The sequence below is a fragment of the Poecile atricapillus genome, chromosome W (genome assembly GCF_030490865.1).
Source record: "Poecile atricapillus isolate bPoeAtr1 chromosome W, bPoeAtr1.hap1, whole genome shotgun sequence".
Taxonomy (NCBI): Eukaryota; Metazoa; Chordata; class Aves; order Passeriformes; family Paridae; genus Poecile; species Poecile atricapillus.
In genome coordinates this window covers 32377677-32397994 of record NC_081288.1, presented here as the reverse complement: position 1 = coordinate 32397994, position 20318 = coordinate 32377677, and the positions used below count along the sequence as shown (strand labels likewise).

The window sequence follows — 20318 nt, the reverse complement described above, 5'->3', positions numbered from 1 at the left end:
TCTTTTAAACAGGCTGTAAATTGTCTTATTTACATCACTACTTGGTGGCTTTTGTATATTTAAAACCCTTTGGTTGCCATTGGCTATTAGGTGACTGACTTGTCCCTGCTTAAGATTCAGATACCTGTAGTTAGGCAAGGAGTATCCTGGGCCAGGCAGTCAGTCCCAAAATACACGAAAATAGAGCAGTAATTCCCACTAGGTTGCCCAACTCCCAGCATTGTGCTGATCAGCACATTAAAAAACTAAAAAAACCCAACAAACAACATAAAAACCATAACCAAAAATACATTGTGTTTGTCTGGTTGTTTTCTACTTCTGGTATTGTTTCCCAATTCAGTTTTCCCAACTCTTACCCACATAATGTCAGCTCTTTTCTGTCCTCTCTATGCATATGCTGCTCACATAAACTCTTCCTATTCCTAATTAAGTTTGCTTTACAAAAATCAGCCTTCCCCTAGCCACAAAATATATTTGTTACAGTTAACCACACAGTCAGGATAATTATGAGAAATAAAACTTGTTCCACTTTCAGGTCATGTCTTCTATTCTGCAAAAGAACTGCACCACTGAAATGGCAGGTATTGCATTCTCAACTGCTATTCAGAATCTAAAGAGTCACTAAATCCAGAAGAAAGTTCTTGTTTTGAAGAAATCTTCTGTTGCCTTCTCTTACAGTCAATAGAATAAGAATACACTTACTGTAAGAAGTATCCTGGCTATTACATCAGAAAAGAAAACCATATGACTTTTAAAGAAAGGAAGATGACAACTTTTAGAGACTTAATTTGCTTTAAAAATTAATACTTGTTAAAACAGGCAAAGGCTGAATTCTGTCTGTGGGCATTTGAGTCAGCAACAGTGAAAGTGATCTCCTGGCTAACTTTTCACAAGCATATGATATTAAAGTCATAAGTCGAATCAACTGCTAACTTGTCCAATGAAAACTAAAACTAGCAAAACTAACTGCAAAACAGGAGATGAGTGAGGAACACGACAAACATATCTGGAACACTACAAATGCAAGTCTTTCCCTGTTTTTCCAAAATGAAGGATAATTGTAAGTTATGTAGAATCACAGAATATCCAGCTGGAAGAGACCCAAAAGGATCATTGAGTCCACCTCCCTGCTCTTTGCATGACTACTTAACACTAGATGACATGACTACAACAGTGGTTACAGTAAGAGATGCAAACAAGAACTACAAAAATACTGATTAACCTATTTTCTGATCTTTCATAAACTTCGAAAGTACAACAACTCCAGTAAATACTGATATTATCACATACAGCTCATGTCATCTAATTAATCACTGGTAGTTATTACTGCCAAACTCCTGACATTTAGGATACAAATACTCCATCCTACGTTAACAGTCACCTCTGCAGGCTGACTACTACTTGCTTAGCACACGCACAGCACAGCTTGCTGTTGTGGAAGTGAAGAGAGCAGAAGACATAATTCAAACTACAGTGCTTGAACATGCAGAGAACCCCTAGACTGCAGCCATAGCTGACCACCTAGTCCTGGCTGGAAAAGCAAATAACAGCACTATCTAAATACAGTTAAGTTGTACTCAGGAAGCCAACCCTAAGCAAACCATACTGATAAATTTCTCCCAGCAATGTGAGTAGGGTTAAGTAGATACCATTAACACTGAGAGGTAGATGGTTTCTGCCTTCCTGTAGCAGCTGTAGGAGTTCTCCTGGGAGAGAAGCGAAAGCACGGACTAAGCAGCAAGGACCTCAGCAACTGAAGTCAGACTGGAAGGTTGTTTCTATTTCTACAAATGCAACCCAGCAGTTGTCTGTCTGCTAAAGATAGCCTGAGAGCCTTCCTCAAAACTGGATGATGACTCCTCCTCTTGCATGAATGCAAAGCCTCTTGCACTGCATGAACATGCACTCACCCCGTCTGTCTAGGATGAGCAGAAGGTGCAGGAGGGCTTGAGGTGCTTACAGTGTTACTAAAGGCTGCTTTTTCTGACCAATGTGGGCAATGTTTCCAGGATGAATTTTAATAGCTGAATATTACTGAACAGGCTGGAGACTGCAGGAACCAGAGACTGCAAGGAGAACCTAGGTTTGCTCTTTTTCCAATTATGTACTTTTTCTTTATAAACTACATTAAAATCCTATAAAAATACGTACACCGGTTTGACTTTTCATTGCAAGGTTACTAAGGCAAATGAAAGAAAAATAAAGCCTTTGTTCCTTCTCCCTACACAGTCACACACAATCAAGCTTAAAGTTGAACAGACAAGAGTGCTTGCAGATTGGAGATGCCTAAAGCTCTCTCTCCCATTCGTTCCCAGGCTAGCAGAATGAGCAAAAGAATAAACCAAATAATTTTATTAATGCACTTTTTGATCAAACAAGAGAGTAAAGAAATCTTCATTGCTTCTGCACTGCAGAGCGAGCTTTGCTGAAGAAGTGCAACCACCAGCTCATCTTTTTTTCATTTTTTATAGTGCTAGTTTTCCAAAATATTCTAGATCTATTATTCACAGCCAGTTCATTCCTGCTCTCTGCATTAGCTGCATCCGAGAGGCGCTGTGGGTTCATGAGCCAAACCATGAGGACACAGCGTTTGCTTGCTGCACTGGGTGCAAGGCTCATGCTGCCTCCTACCTCACACTCCTCTTTTGTCAGGTCCCTCTGCCATGATTGGCACTTGTACTGTACACAGCTCACTGGTGTGATACAGTCTCCTCAAGCCACCAAATCCAACACAAGAGGACGTGAGGCAGGAGAGGGGCTGCAGCGCTATCTTCTTGCTGAGGATATTTCAGATGGTGATACTTCCCTCTCCTAGGTCCTACTACCTAACCCACAGATATGGGTTAGGGTTATGACTGTTCCCTATTCTCATGAGAAGGCCCATTGCATCATCCCACACAAGTTGTCTCTCGACTGGGGAAAAACAATGCTGTGCTTCAACACAAGGTTTTTGACAGCCACTAGTACTTCCCATGCTCCCGTGTTCAGCTGTCCTTTATGCATGCAGCTTGCAGAGGCTTTTTAAAAAGGTATAAGTTTTTTCCCACCTATCTCCTCCTTCCTCCACCATGATCCAGGTAGATTTGGGTGACTCTGCTGTGGGAGTCAGTAGAAGGAGACACAGGAGGGAGTGCCTGTTTTCCTCCAGCACAACCTCTGCTCTCACAAAAGCAGGCACAGGCTACAGGCTGGGAAGGGAGATGTCCAGGCTACCCTCCAGAGAGTGGGGAGAATGGGGTCTCTTTTGTAGTCACACTTAAGGCAGTTAAACCCCTTGCCCCTCCTGAGGTAACTGTGAGTTCTTGCTTTTGATTTCCAGCATTTGGATCTTACTTTGTTTAGGAAGGGTCAACTAGCTATTAGATAATCCACTCCTTTTTTGACACAAAATGGAAACCCTGGAGCACACATAAAAAGAGCCCTTTTTTATTTTTTTATTTAATACTCTCTAACTCAAAAGGAATTAGATAACAGCTATAATGGCCCCACCTACTCTTGATCCTCTCCTGCTGCCAGAATGTTTTGTGTAATAAATCATGAGAGTGCTACATTATTCCAAAGCTAAAAATGGAGCAGAGTCAGGAGGCGGCACAGAGCTCTGAATACAGAATGCAGAGTCGTATTTGATAACATCTGCACTCAGTCTGATTTTAAGTTTCCTCAGGTTAGGATAATGAACTCAAATGAGAGGGGAAAGGTTCACAGGGTGATTACAGCACAGGCTGCCTTTTAAGCCATTTTTCTTTCAACTTCACTTTCACTACATTTTGATTTAGATTGGGTTAGCTCCTGGAAAGGGTTCTGCTTAACAGAACACACTGAAAACATCCTTTACAGTTCCCCAAATCCAAGACAGTTGTTGAAGTGTGCTGAGAGAGTGCAGGTGAATAGCAGGATGCAATATAATTTTTCCTCAAATCAGAAGGATGAGATCAACTTTTTCCTCTATGCCTAGAGACAGAACTTCTGAAAAAACAGTCCCACCAGCTGTACTGGGGCTAAAATACTGATTTAGACCTCAAAATGAGTAAAAAGCATTGATCACAGGAGTGGACTTGATGAGGCAGCTCATTCTAGCTAAAAGCAGATACATTATTCCAGTTGCCCATTGTTCCAAAGCCCATTCTCAAGCATCATCATGTAAGTAATGGCTATCCATACTGAATAAGTAATCAGACTAAATGTGACACCCACTGCCTTTGCCATGCTAACCTAAAGTGTCATCTGAACTCCTACTAGGTTAGTGGTGGAATGGAACTCTCTAAAGGCTTATTCCTTAGAAGAGGTTTTAACATCTGCTAGGGAAAAGTCTGGTAACTGTCATGAGCAGAAATTTTAGTCTTTAGGCTTTAACAACAGCTTTAGTTAAAACAGCTGATTTTTTTAGATAGCTAAACACATACTTTGTAAGCTATCACTAGTTTAGATTGGATAAAACACTATGTTTCATCTATTGAAAAAAAATACTTTTGGGACAGATTTCAGGGAACAGAAAATGATAAATCAAACAAGAGTTTGGTTTTTTTTTCCCCAAGGAGTCCTAACATCTAGGAACTGAACTTCAGTGAGAGCTAAAATTCACAGGGAGCTAATGAAAGTACAGCTGCAGGCTGTTAGTCCAGGAAGTTTTAACACCTACTGCTGCTGGAAAGCACATGGACCAGCTTACAGATTTCTGGCAGATTTTTACTGCTGCACATTTACCCTGTCAATAACTTTCTGTGATGCAAAAACATCTTAGGGGTTCTTTCCATATCCAGATGGTGTTGTTCTTTCCAGGCCAGTCTGCTAGATATCTGATTTGAAGATAGCCCAGCAGGCTACTTAGATCTTCACATTTTCTTCTGTGACTGATTTACTGGAACAAGAAACAATAAAAAGGAAAACTCAAAATCGCTACTTGTAGATGTGCACAAACTGCAATCATACTGAGAAATCAAATGGAGCCACCTCACTAAGAACTGATCAAATACATGAGCACCTCTTCTAAAAAAGGAAGAGTAAAAAGAACAGATAATGACTGACATGATTTGAATAAATGAATATTAAGGCCAACATATCATATTCATCAGCCAGTCTGAACTGCAAAATCGCAGCCAAAGTAAACCTCAGAACTTTCCTCTTTCTACTAAATCATTTTTAAGTCTATACACAGGCATTTATTAAGCATGTTCATTTAGTCCTTTTATCATCCTGCACCATTCCAGTTTTATTATTTATTACAGATACAGCAAATGAGGAGGATTTTGTTGTCCCTTTCTCTGCATGCTTTAAAAGCAGATTTACAGATTTTTGATCTGCTTTCTGAGGGCTCTACTTGGTATTCTGACCACAAACCTGCACCAAACCATAACCCCCTAATGAAGAAAATTTGAGGGACAGCTAAAACATGCCAGTAGTGCTTAGCTCACCCGTACTTTCAATCTGTTTTCCACTTTAATAAATTTCCCTTTCTAGAAATAATTTTAGCTGTTTTTCCTGTAAATATATTCTCTGCACTGTCTTCTGTCAGGTGCATACTAACATTGCAGAACACTCTCAAACACTTAAGATAATTGCCAGTTAATAGCAAAGCATGGACCATCAATGATGGCATCATGGTCTTCAGTGTACTCATATAGAACTTATATCTGCATGTCCATCTATTACCAGTAGGCAAGAAAGAAAGAGGAAATGTAACTCAAAAAAACCCCACCCAAACATAAAACCTATCTTTACCTTAACATGAAGCAATATCCCTATATATCTAGCAAACCAGATTCATTAAACCCATGTCCTCCTTCAGTCACTGATAAGCCCAGGAGTAATCCTTCAGTCTTAGACCCACTGGGCTTGAAGCTAGACCCAAAATATATTTTGAGCATGGAAGGGCAGAAAACTGCAGGGACTAGAAAAGTTCCATGAACAATGCCCTGGCTGCTAGGGTAGAAACAGGAGATGCAAACCCAAAATGATACTACAGGGGCTGATACTCTGCTCCTATCTCAGTTGCAGGCCGTTGAGCAGCCAAATACCATTTCTAATAAACACCACAATCATGAAGACTGTATAAAGGCCCTGGAGATTCTGCAGGCTCCATTCACAGGGGCTAGAAGAGCTCCACAGCCATTAAATCATGACAAAATGACCCAACAGGACAAATTCCCTAGCTGATCCCAAGTTTTACACACAGTTCTCAAGGTAAAAATCGATACAAATGGTCAAGTTCTTGAGCTAGACTTAAAAAGAAATAAAGTTATTGAGTCCTGGTACAGGAAGAACATTAGTCTATAAGATCTCTGCTAAGAGTGAAGGGTTGCTACTAATTTTTTTACTGTCAGAAAGTATTGGGTTTTTAATGGATAGGATGGTTAAGAGGGTGGTAATGGTTCATGTGTGTTGAATCATGAACTCAGTCATGTGCGTAAAATCCAGAGACAACAGAAAGATTAAACTCTATCTCCCTTAGGGCATCTTTTGCAAAATATATCCTTCAACCGAGGATATTTTTTTAATAAAATATTACTGTTACCTCCATGCTGTGGATATCCGGGCTCTTGTTCTAAAAATAATTGAACAGGTTCTCTCCAGTTCAGGAAATTTAATATTATTAAGTGACTGCAAAGCGATGTACAACATTCATAAACAAGTCAGGAAGCCTGCAGGCTAATACTGGCACTGTCAACTTGTATAATAAAAGGAGAGATTCAGGTTGTTGCCTGAATTGCACTTGTGTAATCGATTTCTTTGGAATACTGAAGAATTGAACAAAATTATGCTTTCATTCAATTTAAACACTAACAAAAATTAACATTTGAACTTCTGGCTAAGCAGCCAGAAATTACTTCCCCTGCTTGTAGTGCATTGCTCATACTCTTGCTATAAATAAGTAGCCTAATGACATCCAAACAATCTAATCAGTCAACACAGGGACACAAAACTAAAAAACCATCTAAATACTCTTGCCATTTTACCATGCCAAAAGTTAATTAGCAGCATTAACATTCAAGTTTTGAGGCCAAAAGCAAGGCTGGCTTTAATGGCTATAGAAAGTACAAGGCTGCAGAGCAAGGCTAGTCACAGCAGAATTTCAGTATATTTAAAAACTAAGAATCCCCACGATTGAGACCTTGCTTTAGGAAAACAACCAGCAGATGTTAGATTGCATGCTTTTAAAGCTTTTTTTCCTCTGGTTTATGGGTCTCAACACTAATATTATCCCAGAGACTGAGAAACTAAAAATGGTATTTAAATACAAGAAGCAAGTGTTACCTTTTCAAAAACAAGACACTTTAAAACCAGCAGAGTGTAATGAGCACCCATGTGAATGCATGCTGCTAGTAATACATGCAACTTGTTGAGCTAATATTTTATTTAATATTCATATAATGTCTACCAAGGGAAAAATATTTACTCTTTTAAGAAAGTTGCTACATTTAATATTTCTCACAACACAATGCACATGGTTTACTGACACATCTCCAGGAGGCTGTAAGAGGAAAAAAAGCAGCCTCTAGCCCTCCAAGTGTGAGCTGAAGTACTTCCAGATTCTAGCAGAGAAGGGAGGAGGCAGCTACCTGCCATCCCATCTCTTCAAAGTAGGCCCAGCCTCAAGTAATAAGGAGGGCAAATCTTGTAAAGAAGCAAGCCCTAGGGGGTCAGCAAAAAGAGAGTCACCTTTAATTCTAGTCCTAGACCTTACTGTTCCTCTGGGCTTTTCTAGTCTCCTCAAACTGATTTTTGCAGCTCAGCAGAGAGGGAGGCCCATGCCATGGCACACTTCAGTCCCAAATGTTTGCTGGAAGGCTACAGGAGGTGATGTTCCCCCTCCTGCTTGCATGCAGACTGACTTTCTACCAAATCAGTATCAAACATGCTCACAGAAGTGACACTGTGACTAGATCAAGGTAAAAAACTCAGCAGTCAGATCAGACAGCTCCATGTCCACAAAAAGATCTGGTGCAACCTTCTTCACTGATCCAAAGGACCAGCCCTTAACAGCAAGCTCTGGAGCAGCCAACAAAGAAATCTAGCTAGCAAAACTGAATGGGAGATACACTGGTCACGCTGAGACTGGGTTTTCTCCCTGTTTGAAAAATTCCAACAGGACCACTTTGTGTACATACCAGTTAAACCCTAACTGAGGCTATCAAAAAAACCCCTAGGTAGGATGGAGTATCTATTGCACATAAGGTCTCTCTAGGATGATGAGTGCCTACTTGTTCCTACAGGAAACCAGGATACTTGTCCATCCACCGAGATCATGACAGTTTTTCAAAGCTCTTTTGGATGCCATCTGCTCAACAGAGATCTGTTGTGGCCACGCAATCGGACAGGATTTCCAGCAAGGCCATGGAACCTCCATCCTTGGAGATACTCAAAACCCAACATTGGCCTACCCAAGCCAACTGCTCTAATTGGACCTGCTTTGAGCAGGAGGGGGAAACAGAAGCATCAGGGCACCTGAATCTCTGATTCGTCTCTCCTCCAAAACTAGCAAACTGAAATTGAGCAAGATATTAATGTGAAAAATAATGAAGGTAAAAGTAAAAGTATGTTATATTTGGTCAGGCTCAGACATAGAAAAATCTTAAGCTGAAAATTTTGAGGAAAGATGAGAACAGGTTTCATTTACTGCTGCTCTGCTGTAATCACACCAGCCATTTGCAGTTCACCATAGGCAGATACTTATTTAAGAAAAAGGCTTGAAATTTTTAAATGAAATAAAACTTGTAAACAGCAAGAAAAATATTCTCAAGTGTCTTGTGATTTAACTACTAGAGAGCATCCAAAGGAGAGCAATGAAGATGGTGAAGGGCCTCGAGAGTAAGCCATATGAGAAGTGGCTGAGATCACTTGGTTTGTTCAGCCTGGAGGAGACTAAAGGGAGACCTCATTACAGTCTGCAGCTTCCTTGTGAGGGGATGAGGAGGGACAGGCACTGGTCTCCTCTATGGTGATCTGAGGGACTCCTGGAGGACTGATGTTGTGTCTGGGGAGGATTAGGTTGGATATTTGAAAATGGTTCTTCCCCCAGAGGGCATTTGGGCACTGAACAGGCTCCCCAGGGCAGTGATCACAGCACCAGCCTGACAGAGATCTTCAATCATGAAGATTTTGGACAATGCTCTCATGCACAGGGTTTGACTCTTGGGGATGGTCCTGCGTAGGGCCAGGAACTGGACCTGATGATCCTCATGGGTCCCTTCCAATTCGGGATATTCTCTGATTCTGTGTTTAGTGAATTATTTTACCTATTAAAGTTCAGTTCAGCTCTCTTCAAGTTGCAGTCCATGCATTAATTTTAGTGCAGTTTGGATCACAACCTAAATTAGTTGTTTGCTCAACCTGTCTTTTAATCTCAGCATTTTGGGTATCACAATTGTAACCAAAAGAAGTCCTTCTCAGCCATTCCACTTTTAGTGAGGTCCCCATGTTTTTTGCAGGAGGTTAAGTGACTGCATCAATTAATGCAGTAAATCATTGATTTCAAAGTGCATTTACTTGCTCCCTGTTGCCCAAGTTCATCCAGCTGACTTGTTTTCTTTATTTGTGGCACCTAAATCGCTATCCCAGACACTCTTTATATTCTGGGGAAAGAGAAATGAGTTGTCATTTAAAAGCTTCAAATTCTTTGGAGTGAATTTGGGCTGATGTATCTCAATCTCTCAGTAGTAACAGCTACAGGCAGTAGCAACGCTTTTGCGTCAGAGATGGGACTTTGCTCTCAAACTCCCACTCTTTCAGAAAGTAGACTACCACAATTTCCACTGCCATAGTAATTCTCTAAATAAAGGACAGTATATTCAGCAGTGATTATTGAAAGGAAGTTTGACAGAAATTTTCCATCAAAAGTATAGATAGACAACACAATGTCTGTAAAAATGCTGTGAAAATAGAAATTTAATAGATGATAGTTACCTCCACATAAGAGACAGACTCTGGGAACTTCCATTCAGTGGAAAATTTTCTGTCTTTCTGAGAGCAACAAATAATGCTGACTGATCAGAGATTGCCTAGACCTGTTGAACTTTAGTTCACAGGAAACATGGAAACAGGAGAGGAAATGAGCTCTCTCTTTGCAATCACCCAGAAGATTATAGAGTGTTAAGAAAGAACTAATGTTAGTTTATCAGAGATAGATTGTGCCACTCTTCCTCCTATAACAGGATAAAAGGCCTTTCTGTAAGACAGAAGTAGGATATAGTCTACATCCTCAATGAATACACAGCTTTTTTTATGCTCTTTCACAATAGAAAACCAGAATTCCCTTCTCAGAGGTTTGCTGCCAAACAGAAAGGCTGAATTGTGTGATACTCACTTAGGGCTCGACTGAGACAGTGAGACAGAGAACATGCATTTTCTATGCACAGTATGGACAGCCTCTGGAAGGGACTGCAAGTACATGGGAGGACAGACTTAGAAGTTTAAATTGACTGGAATGGGCTTGAAATAAGATAATACCATATGAACATACCATATGTGCAACACATCAGTTGCACAAATACAACATCAAAAATGGGTAGATGTGGAGATTAGATAGTATCAGAAATACATCTGTGTAATGCTGTTGGAAAAAAAAATGACAGACAAACAATGACTCTAAAACAAACTCCACCTTGGAATCTATGGACATTTGTTTCACCTGTAGATATTGATGCTTCAACAAGAGTTGAAGCACCAAGCCTGGGAACTACACTTCTCTGAAAACACTACAGCAGGGTGAACAAAATAGAACTCTGACAATTAAATGTAATGAGAGAAATAATGAGTCGTTGCATTTAGTTCAGGATTTTTATGCATCACTTCTCTGCCACTGCTCAGGATCACTCACCATGTTACATCTTCCATGTGATTTTCATTCACATTACTCATCCTGCATCACAGATGGGTCAGATGAGATTTTCCATATTGCAACATGGGAAATTTTGTTTTATAGAAATCCAAGTTCCTTTAACAACCACATAGCACTGTCTTGTGGGGAAATGAAAGTTATAAATGGGACAGCCAGCATCAGAACTAGATCTGAGGTGCAGGGTTCAGATCACTCCACTAAAAGCACAGCTAGTTTCCTTCTTGCCTGCACCCTTTATTTCAATGTATAAGCAGAACAAAGGAGAGGCTGTAACCTTCAAGGCATTCTCTCTGTCCCACATAACTTGATTGATACAGAAAGGACAGAGAAGCATGGCAGTGGTTCAGTAACACTAAAACTTCTACTGTAAAGTGACAGGGAGAAAAAAAATCAGTTAAGAGGGAAAAGGAGAGGCAAGAGTGGCATACTTACAGAGACAGAGCAAAAAAATCCAGTGGCAGAAGAGTCCCTGATAATTGAAGACCTCCCACTACCTGAGAGTCCTGGAGTCCAAGAGCACTCATGAGCAACTCTAGCACCCAAAAGAACTCCAACAGAAATAAAAGCATGTATTTTCCTTTTGTGTTAGTATGAACCAAACATAAAAAAAACCCCAAAAAATTTAAAGCAACAGATGTCTTGAAGCAGCATAGAAATTCACAGGGGCCCATGCTTGTTGGACTCAAGTAGTAAGTCAAAAACTTCAAAGATTCATCAAATACCCACAGTATTTTCCTACTGTGTGATACTCCATATAGCAATGGTTTCAGCTCACTAAGTGCTTGGAAACACTGTATCTTCAGAGGAAATGAGTTACATTACTGTTTCAGGAACCTCAGTTCCTCAGGCTAAGGGAATACTATGGAAATGTCTGAAGAAGATAAGTTTGTCCCTGACCAGACAGCATAAATGCTATGATGACCAGATATAATGTTATGTCAATGCCAGTAGGAAGTTAAGGCCACTCTGCACAGTCTCAGGAAGTTTTTTAATTTACTGGAAGCAGGCAGAGTATGCCCTGCCCACACTGCTCCCTGGGGCTGGTAGCAGTCTCCCTCCTCCTGCTCTGCCATCCCCTGCCTTACATAACCAAAGGTAACCCAGAGGTCACCGCAATTTCTGTCTGAATACATGTCATACAAGATATCTCCTGGCTCAGGAGCCCTTTTTTGTTTGCTTCAGATACTGCTGCCTGATAAGAAAAGCAGGATCATTTCAGCCTTGAGAATGGACTGTGCTTACAAAGACATCCCCATCTCCAAGTCCTTAGCTGTCAACAGGCTCGGGCTGGAGGACAAGCACAAGCCATATCTCCTCCTTCAGTTTGCCATGGAGGCCAAAGTAAAGGGTTTCAATCTTCATCACAAACCAACATATTTAATATGTAGTTGTCAGCAGTAAATTTTTGATCAACTCAACAAAATTAATTTCTGATTTTATGGCTACAGGCTGAATATTTGCTTCATTGGGCACAGGAGAAAGGGGAGACCACAAGGCTCCTCACTCCTTTTCTCCCTTGATCTCCTCCCCATTAATCAAATCATGCCCAGTCATCTGCATGCATGCTATGGTAGCTACATGACCAAAGAATCTCCCCCCATTTTGGATTTTTTCTCTGTCTGTGAGAGCCATTCTGCAACTCTCCAACAAAAGAAATCTCCCTCTCAAAAGAGAGAGACATCAATTACGCACCAGTCTGTGTTCGGGAAGGAGAGTTTGAAAGACTACAAAACAGGAAAATCAAAGTACAAAATCTACAGGTGTTGAAAGAAACCCAGTAATAACCTGCTGGGAGCACACAGATTCACCGGAATGAGATTATGTGCTGTCAGTTTCCATCAGTCCTTTCAACCTGACTGCAGCATTTGATACATGCAAGCAAGATTCTCAGGCAATGGCAGATGAACACAACTCATTTCTTCCATCATTTGAAAGTCATTAGGATTAGAGCACTGCGTGCACCATAAGCATCAAATTAAGCACCCATCACAGGATCAATCCCCGTTATCCCCTGGGTTTTTGCAGATGAACACTGCAAATTAAATATTATAGTGAAAGCACTTACAATTTGTTTTCTTGGTTAGCAATGATTTAATTGTGTTCATTTTTAAAATACAAGATAAACTAAAGTTTGTTTTCACACAGCTAACAAATCAGTATTTTACTCCTCCCTGTTACAACTGCAAAATTACAATGTGAATGTAGAAACTAAAATCCCGTTTTAAAATCATATCTCATATAGTTGCTATTAAATCTACTGATATTTGCACTACTAAGGATTATTTGAAACAGTAGGAAAGTAAAACTCACAACCAACCAGAAATAGCAGGAAAGGGGAAAATGCAGCAGTACCAACTTTCAAATATTTTTATCCATCTATACCATATGCAGATCAAGACATGCTCCAACTTCAGGCTCCCAGCCTGTCACAGCATTACACAGATTGCTAGATCGAGGCATTCAGAAGCACAGAATGGGCTGAACAAACTTTTATGATATTTTAATTTTTTGACTAAAGACACACAATCTAGAATACCAGGGCAACACAAATATCACCAAGCACAGCACAAACAGGCTCTGTATGTTTGCCAAGTCACCTGACTGCTATAATCTTTAACATGAAATATAACATCCTGCTTTAGGCTTGCTGGATTTCTTTACAAAGTAAAACAATTGACACTGGGAGAATAAATCTGGGGAATACATCCTCTCATCCAGTATGCCTCAAAGAGATAGCAAAACTATTCAAGGTGTTGCCAGGTACATGAAAATATGCAGAACAACAAGCAGAGGAAGCAGAAAAACACCCCACAGCATATGGTTTATGTAAATTGAAAGAATCAAGTCTGTATACAGAAAATGAGAACAAAATGTAATATTTATTGAGTTCTGTTCACTTGGAACATAAAGCTGGAATTATAATAACAGGTGTTCTCAGATACATGTTTGAATGCCAGGAAATTACTTCTCTACAATTTTTGTCTACTACAAAGTATATGCTAGCAATTTAGCCCAAAATTAGCATTTCTATGTCTCCCGAGACTGGGGTTTTTTTTTTAATCCAGGCCAGTTTATCTTCTGCTACCATACTGTGTACACAGCATCTTTTACACAGTATTAATAAAAAAACACAAAAACAAACAAACAAAAAACATCCAACAAACTTCTAATAAAAATTTGTCAAAGTAAATCTTTCTAAACTGCAACATCCCCAGATGCTATTACAGATAACCACCACACATTACCCCACAAGTAGAAATGGACAGAAGGCAGACTTAAAGCTAGACTTAGGTATTTCCAAAAGGACCTATTACCTCAAAGGATTAAATTATTTTCTCTCTGTGAAAAATGTACACAAACACTACTGAAAATAGAACTATATGTTCTTAGCCCCTACATACCCCATTCTATGCAAGCCACTTCAGAGCAGTGTGCCCCCTCTTTCACAGCTGTACACAATCTCCAAAGTAGCTGGTAAGCCAATAGACTCAAAATATTATTTCTGAAGTTCTTTTTGAACTACTATCATATTGCAGAGCAGTTGTAGTTCCAATTCCACAAATTGTTTTAGTCCCTAGTCCCAGCAGATCATTAAAACAAGGAAGGCACTTTATACACTTCATCTTTAATAAGTTAGAAGCTATGATTCTATACAAAAAGTCACCCTTGTGGCCCCTTCACAGGCCACATACACTGTCCTAATTACTTCAAGTAACTAAATTCAGTTGTGTAATTCTGAGCCAATTATTTTTTCCCCCAGGTAGGCATTCAGGATTTTAATGGAAAATGTGCGGATGTGAATATCCAACTGTGTGCGTTCTCTATGTATATCTTCACGCTTCATAAACCTTCTACCGAAATTTAATTTTCACTGGATCATAAATATCTGAGGAAAATTGAACTCAGAGGATTTTCACAGAGTAAACACTTTAAACCTCAGAGTTGGAATCTACTCCCTGCTGTTATGCAATGAGTGAAATACATTCTGGGGTTACCAAATACAGGACTTGTCACTTAATGATTGATTTCTCCATCCTCCCAAACAGGCCACAGATATTTGTTTCAATCAAGAATTGCATATTCTTATCATCTACCACAGCCAATTCTTTCACCTGGTCTGCAGGAAAGATACAAATCAAAATTCAAGACAAACACTCCATAGTCAATCAATACCCACCAACCAAACACCTCTCTTGAGAATGGTTAGGCAGCATATTTGCCATCTAATCTCCCCAGAGGAGTGAGGGACAGCTTTCATTCTGCTTTGTATCCCTTTAGAGCAAACTACTGAAATAGTCAGGTAAACACAAACCCAGCCTTTTGCTCCCACCTCACCTTTTTCCCAGCCAGGGCTGTCTCCCTCAGATAACTCTAGCAAAGGAAATTTTCACCTTTACGGCCAAATCCCAAACTACTGTGACAGAATTTAAAACTAGCAGAAGCAGCTGTTAATAATCGCTTTATAAGCTTGCAATGAATTCAAGCCTGAATCTAATTCTGCAATCATTACTTCTGAAGCCATAGGACCTCTTCCTAAGGAGAAAGATCTTTAAAAATATCAGAAAAAGCAGTGTGACTGAGTCATCAATTTAAGCTTGTTTCATTCCAAAGGTGCTTTTGAGAAGTTTGTGTCTGTCCATGTGCTGTCCTAGGGGAAAAACAAATACAGCAATCTCAATCAAAATAACAGAAGAAATAAGTTCTTGTATTAACTGCAAAAGAATAGCCAAATTCATTCCAAAGACAGAACTAGGCTGGAAACTAACACAAGAACGTTTTTCCGGTGGAAAGAAGATGTTTTCACCCTGAGAAGAAGTCTGAAGGCAAAAACACCTCAGATAGGAATCTTGCTTCAACCAAGAGTCACTGCTAATTTCCCACACAGCTGTAAATCAGGATCACGTAGATGCAATAAAAAGCAAAAAGCTCATATACCAGCAAACAAACAACAACAAAAAAACCCAACCAAAATTTATTCCAAAAGAATATGAAAATGGTATCATCTCTAAAAGATGAAAGGCGTATTTGCACTCCAATTTACAATTCTTTAAATCATGCCTATTTTCCTTGTTATCTTTTTTTCAAATTATTCTTTTCCCCAGTCTTCTCAAGAGCTACATCTCTGGGCCCTATGTGTAGCCAAGAAAAGTCAATCTGAGTACAAAAAATAGGTGACTACTTTAGTCTCTGAAAAACACAGGTGAAGAAATCTCTTCAGGAAGGGTGCAGACATTTCTGTATTTCTCACCTCTCTAGTGCTTACGCACCTTGGTGTCAGCCTCAGGTAGCTTCCCAGACCTTCATCTGTCAGAGTATGTACAAGACACTGTAATAAAGAGCCAGCTCTAAGCTTCTCACTTGCAGTCAGTGCAACTCCATGTGAAAGGCAGCGGAGCAGATGCCTCAGGCACCCTGCTGAAAGGAAATGAGTTTTCAGGAGCCAGGGAAGACAACCTCGAGGTGCAAGGAAATCGTGAAAAAAGCAAGAAGAAGCCTTTTTTGGGGGCTGTGATCAGAATCCTTTTTCCTCAGAGGTCTATGGGCTATCTCACCCCAGTAATCTGCTCCCACTATGAAGCCAAAGCAGATCCTGAGGATTGTTGTGCTACACTGGTGGCTGCATCTTGAGGCAGCTGGGGTGCCAGAGCAACATGCATGTGAGACAACATGTGCTGTTAAGAAAGCAACATGATGATCTCCTCCTCTCCCTTCCCATGCAGTACTGGGCACTGCTCATGGTCTGCACACACACAGGTGCAAACATGCTCATTCCTGCTCTGAGTTCTTTCCACACAGAGACAGAAGTCCCCATACTTGGTGCTTCCTTGCTGGTATGAGCAGAACCACACACAGGACTCCAGCTGAGGATATGGAAAAAGCTCCTCTATGAGCATAGGTAAGCAAGTAGGAAAAACGAGCAATGGATGAGAGGAATAAATGTGATGTGACACTGAAATGCTCTGAGATCTCAGACACGGAGAGGGTCCCTCAGTAGCATTTAAATCAATTCTTCCTAGCAGCCATGGAACATGCAGCATTAGGATTCCTGCGGGCCTAATTTAGGGCAGATAGAACAACAGCTTTAACACCCAATTAAACAAATTTTCTCCACCATCCACTTTGATCTGTTGCCTCTAACAACTGCCCCAGCTGCCTGTGGTTAAAAGCCACCCCTGTTGTGTGGTCCAGTTCAACTGTGGTACTTGTTGGCCTGGAGGATCAAAGTATAAAGGGGCTAAAATGCAGAAACCTCATGGAGGCTGTGACAATCAGTAGCAAGTAAGAATGGCAGCTTCCATGTAGGTTTTGGCTCAGGACACTCTCCTAACCACACTGATGAGGGCTATAGCAGCAGTGACTCCTTCCATATGTACCTATAACTGTACCCGTACATACACACCTGTGCAGCCTGATGCCTAAATTTGTGTTCTAGTATCTGATACTGATTGCCACAAGAGACTTAGAGCGTGTCCTGGTATGGCCATTATTCTACCACAGACAGATAATCGATAGCATCTTTTCTCATGACTGCTGAGTGCCTACGGGTGCTTTTCAGCAGCAGATGCAGAATATACATAACCCCACGATGTCCCAGGCTGCTAACAGCCAGCTAGATCCAGCTGCATCAGCGATGTCCTGAGGCACGCTGCCACCTTGTTGTAGTTCAGAGAGATGACAGCAAGCACCCTTTACTCCAGCTTCATTCACAGCAATGTTACCTGGCACCCAGAGAAGTGTTGCTGTGCTTGGTGTTGCAGAGGAGGTGAAGTGATGAAGGTGCCGGCTATTTATAGTAGAATCTGGGAGTTCTGCAGGACATGACAATTCAGTGTGGATGCATTGAAAAAAAATACTTTCCCCCTTTCAGCCCCTATGGTACAAATGTACTTAAAAACATTTCATTCGATGGGTTCTGGTTTGTCTAGAGCAATACAAGCTTGTCTAAAAACTGAAACAATGTTCCACAACAATCAGGATAACACATCTATACTGCCTAAGTCAGCCTAAGGACTTTCTCAAAATCTGGACTGTGTTGCTCTGGGTAAATTCAGTATGAAACACTGTCACTCACTACCCACAGACGTGCAAAAACCCCAACCTATAGGAGGCAAAGGAATGAGGAATTTTAAGAATTAAAGTGAATGTGGTCTGTTGACATATCTACCTGTTCAGAGTATCCTCTGTGCACATCTTGGAGCTTATACACATATACAAGTTTAATGGGTTCAGCTTAAAATAGGCAGTTGTAAGACCTGTATTTTTACCCACATAACCCTGGATTAAAGTGGCTTAAAAGTATACAGTCATATAGCTTTATCTCCAGTGATACAGAAACATTCCTGAAATTGACACTGCCCATTATCATGGTCAGTCTCCCACAGAGGTCCTCTCCAAGATACAGGTTGGGCTGCTTATTATTTCCCAAGGTGCTTGTAGAATTTATACCAAGACTCTGGGAGCAATTACCATAAGGAAGACAAAGCAAGAGGGCAATTAACTAGTTAAAGAACATGAAATTTAAATCAAACAGCCTTGTTTCTGTGCCTCGGGATAGGATTCCAGATGTTTTGTTAGGAAACAGAAGACAAGACAGTAAGACATAAGAAAATACATCATAGCAGTAATGACTTGAAAGCTCTATTCTTGTAAAACAAGAGTGATACAGTTCAAAAGAAAGGTGTTCAAAAAGGTTTTAGAAAAAAGAAAGGCTACAGGTGAACTAATTCTTTTAGTTTTAATAATTTAAAATGCTAAGAGGATTTATTTAAGAAGACAATATGTTCTGTTCAGACATTTCCTGATATCTGATATATTTTCTGCTGTCAGCAAGAAGAAAATGTTACCTTATGTCATACAGTCTATTGCTGAGAGACTTGATGGTGCTGTTCATCCCATCCTTTCTTTCCTTCACATTAATTAGAATTGAAGACTGAAATCGTGTGACTCTCAACACTCAGGAGATATGTAAATTACAAGGGGAAAACAGCTAAGGGCTGGCCTGCATGTGTTGCACACCAGATAAGGCAGTACTCTTTCCTTCCCCTTTGCTATTACGGCGTTTCCACTGCAGCATGTTTGGCCACAATAAGATATACAATACCACAAGAGCTATTTATGAGCTCTCCTATCAGTGTACACACAATGGTAATAATACAAGACTGCAATAACCAGGAACATTTTGATATGACATTTTTCTAAAGGAAATCTTATTCCCTTGATTTCTGCAGGAAAGGAAGAAGCTGCTCCACAGCTTCAGGCCTGTGGTTAAAGCACTGATAGAAGACCAGAGTTCTACCTTTGAAGATGAAATGTAATTTTGGATGCTCATTTAAAATTAGTTTTATTTGATTCACTTGCATAACAAAGACAGTAGTTTCTGAAAAGCGCTCACCAGAAGGAAATCAAACCGCTGACACAATGTGAAGAGCTGAAAACAAAGTGATGCAGCTAACACACTTATCTCAGAGACATGGTGCATCTTGATTTTCTTAGATGGTTTCTGCCTAATGCTACCATGCAAAGGCTCTTCAGAAACCCAGAGATGATTTTCAAAACATCCAGTTCTAGACACTGATACTGAAAGACACTGAGAGACTTCACCTGTCACAGAATTCTCTAAAATTTGTTCCTGTATCAGCTTTTGCTCTTTGAGCAAGATAATAAGTAGAATAATCACTTCCATAGCACTTGATGGCCTTAATAAGTGAAAAATTGATCAATATTTTTCTTTTCTCCCACCCCCAAGAGAATTTACAAAGCAAAAACAAGCATTTTCTAAATTCCTAGCAAAACAAAAAAATTGAAGTATTCTCAACAAAATCATACATTGTTTAAAACTTTATTTTTAATTAAAATAAAACAAAATAAGGTGACTAGAAAAGCAATTATATCTTGGATTTTCAGACCAAAAAATCTGACTAATGTCTCATTCGTATGGAATGTGATAGGGCCACCAAATCCGTTTTATCTCTCAGAAGAAAATCTGTTCCATTTTATATCTTTAAAGATTTAACTTAACTTTCTGTTTATTCCACGAAGGAATTAAACTAAGGTAAACTGGCAGTAGATAATCAGAGGTAGCACCAACAGTCAGCAATAACTTGAGCTGATGTGCATTCCTGGTGTTATGAGGAAAGATGCTACTCCACTGCAACATACCCTTCTCTTCTCTTCCCCCCAATCTTATGTTTTTATTTGACCCCTTGTTGTGGACTGATAAAGTTTCATATTTTGTAAAACTAGTTCTTGTGCTTGTAAATGGAAATAATATTTCATCTGGTATAAAAAACCATGCTGAGGTACATACTGCAATTTTATTTTCTTCCTATATTTTTGTGTTGAATACTGTGCTGTATCTTCAGGGGTTTGAGCTCTTACTTCTAGATCATTTGATATAACAAACCAAATAAACAGTCCCCAGATAAACACATGATTGGAAGCTATCACCTTTGCTATTAAAAAGGGGGCTATTTAAGTCGTATAG

The 20318-nt window shown here is 39.9% G+C and overlaps 1 protein-coding gene across 3 annotated transcripts in view; it reads right to left on the bottom strand.

Annotated features, from left to right (window-relative positions):
* The window catches only part of LOC131592182 (transmembrane and coiled-coil domain protein 3), a 124684-nt gene that overhangs the window by 83521 nt on the left and 20845 nt on the right, over positions 1–20318 (bottom strand). Inside the window, exon 1 of one of the 3 annotated variants that reach the window (XM_058863519.1) lies at positions 18679–18702. The exons of 1 other annotated variant lie outside the window; for it this stretch is intronic. Coding sequence is in view for 1 of the 2 variants with exons in the window: in XM_058863517.1 (XP_058719500.1) it covers positions 1650–1652 (3 nt within the window). In the remaining variant the exon portion in view is untranslated. Of the gene's footprint in view, positions 1–1649; positions 1683–18678; positions 18703–20318 lie in introns of those variants that run through there. One more of the 3 variants, XM_058863517.1, reaches the window with a different exon arrangement.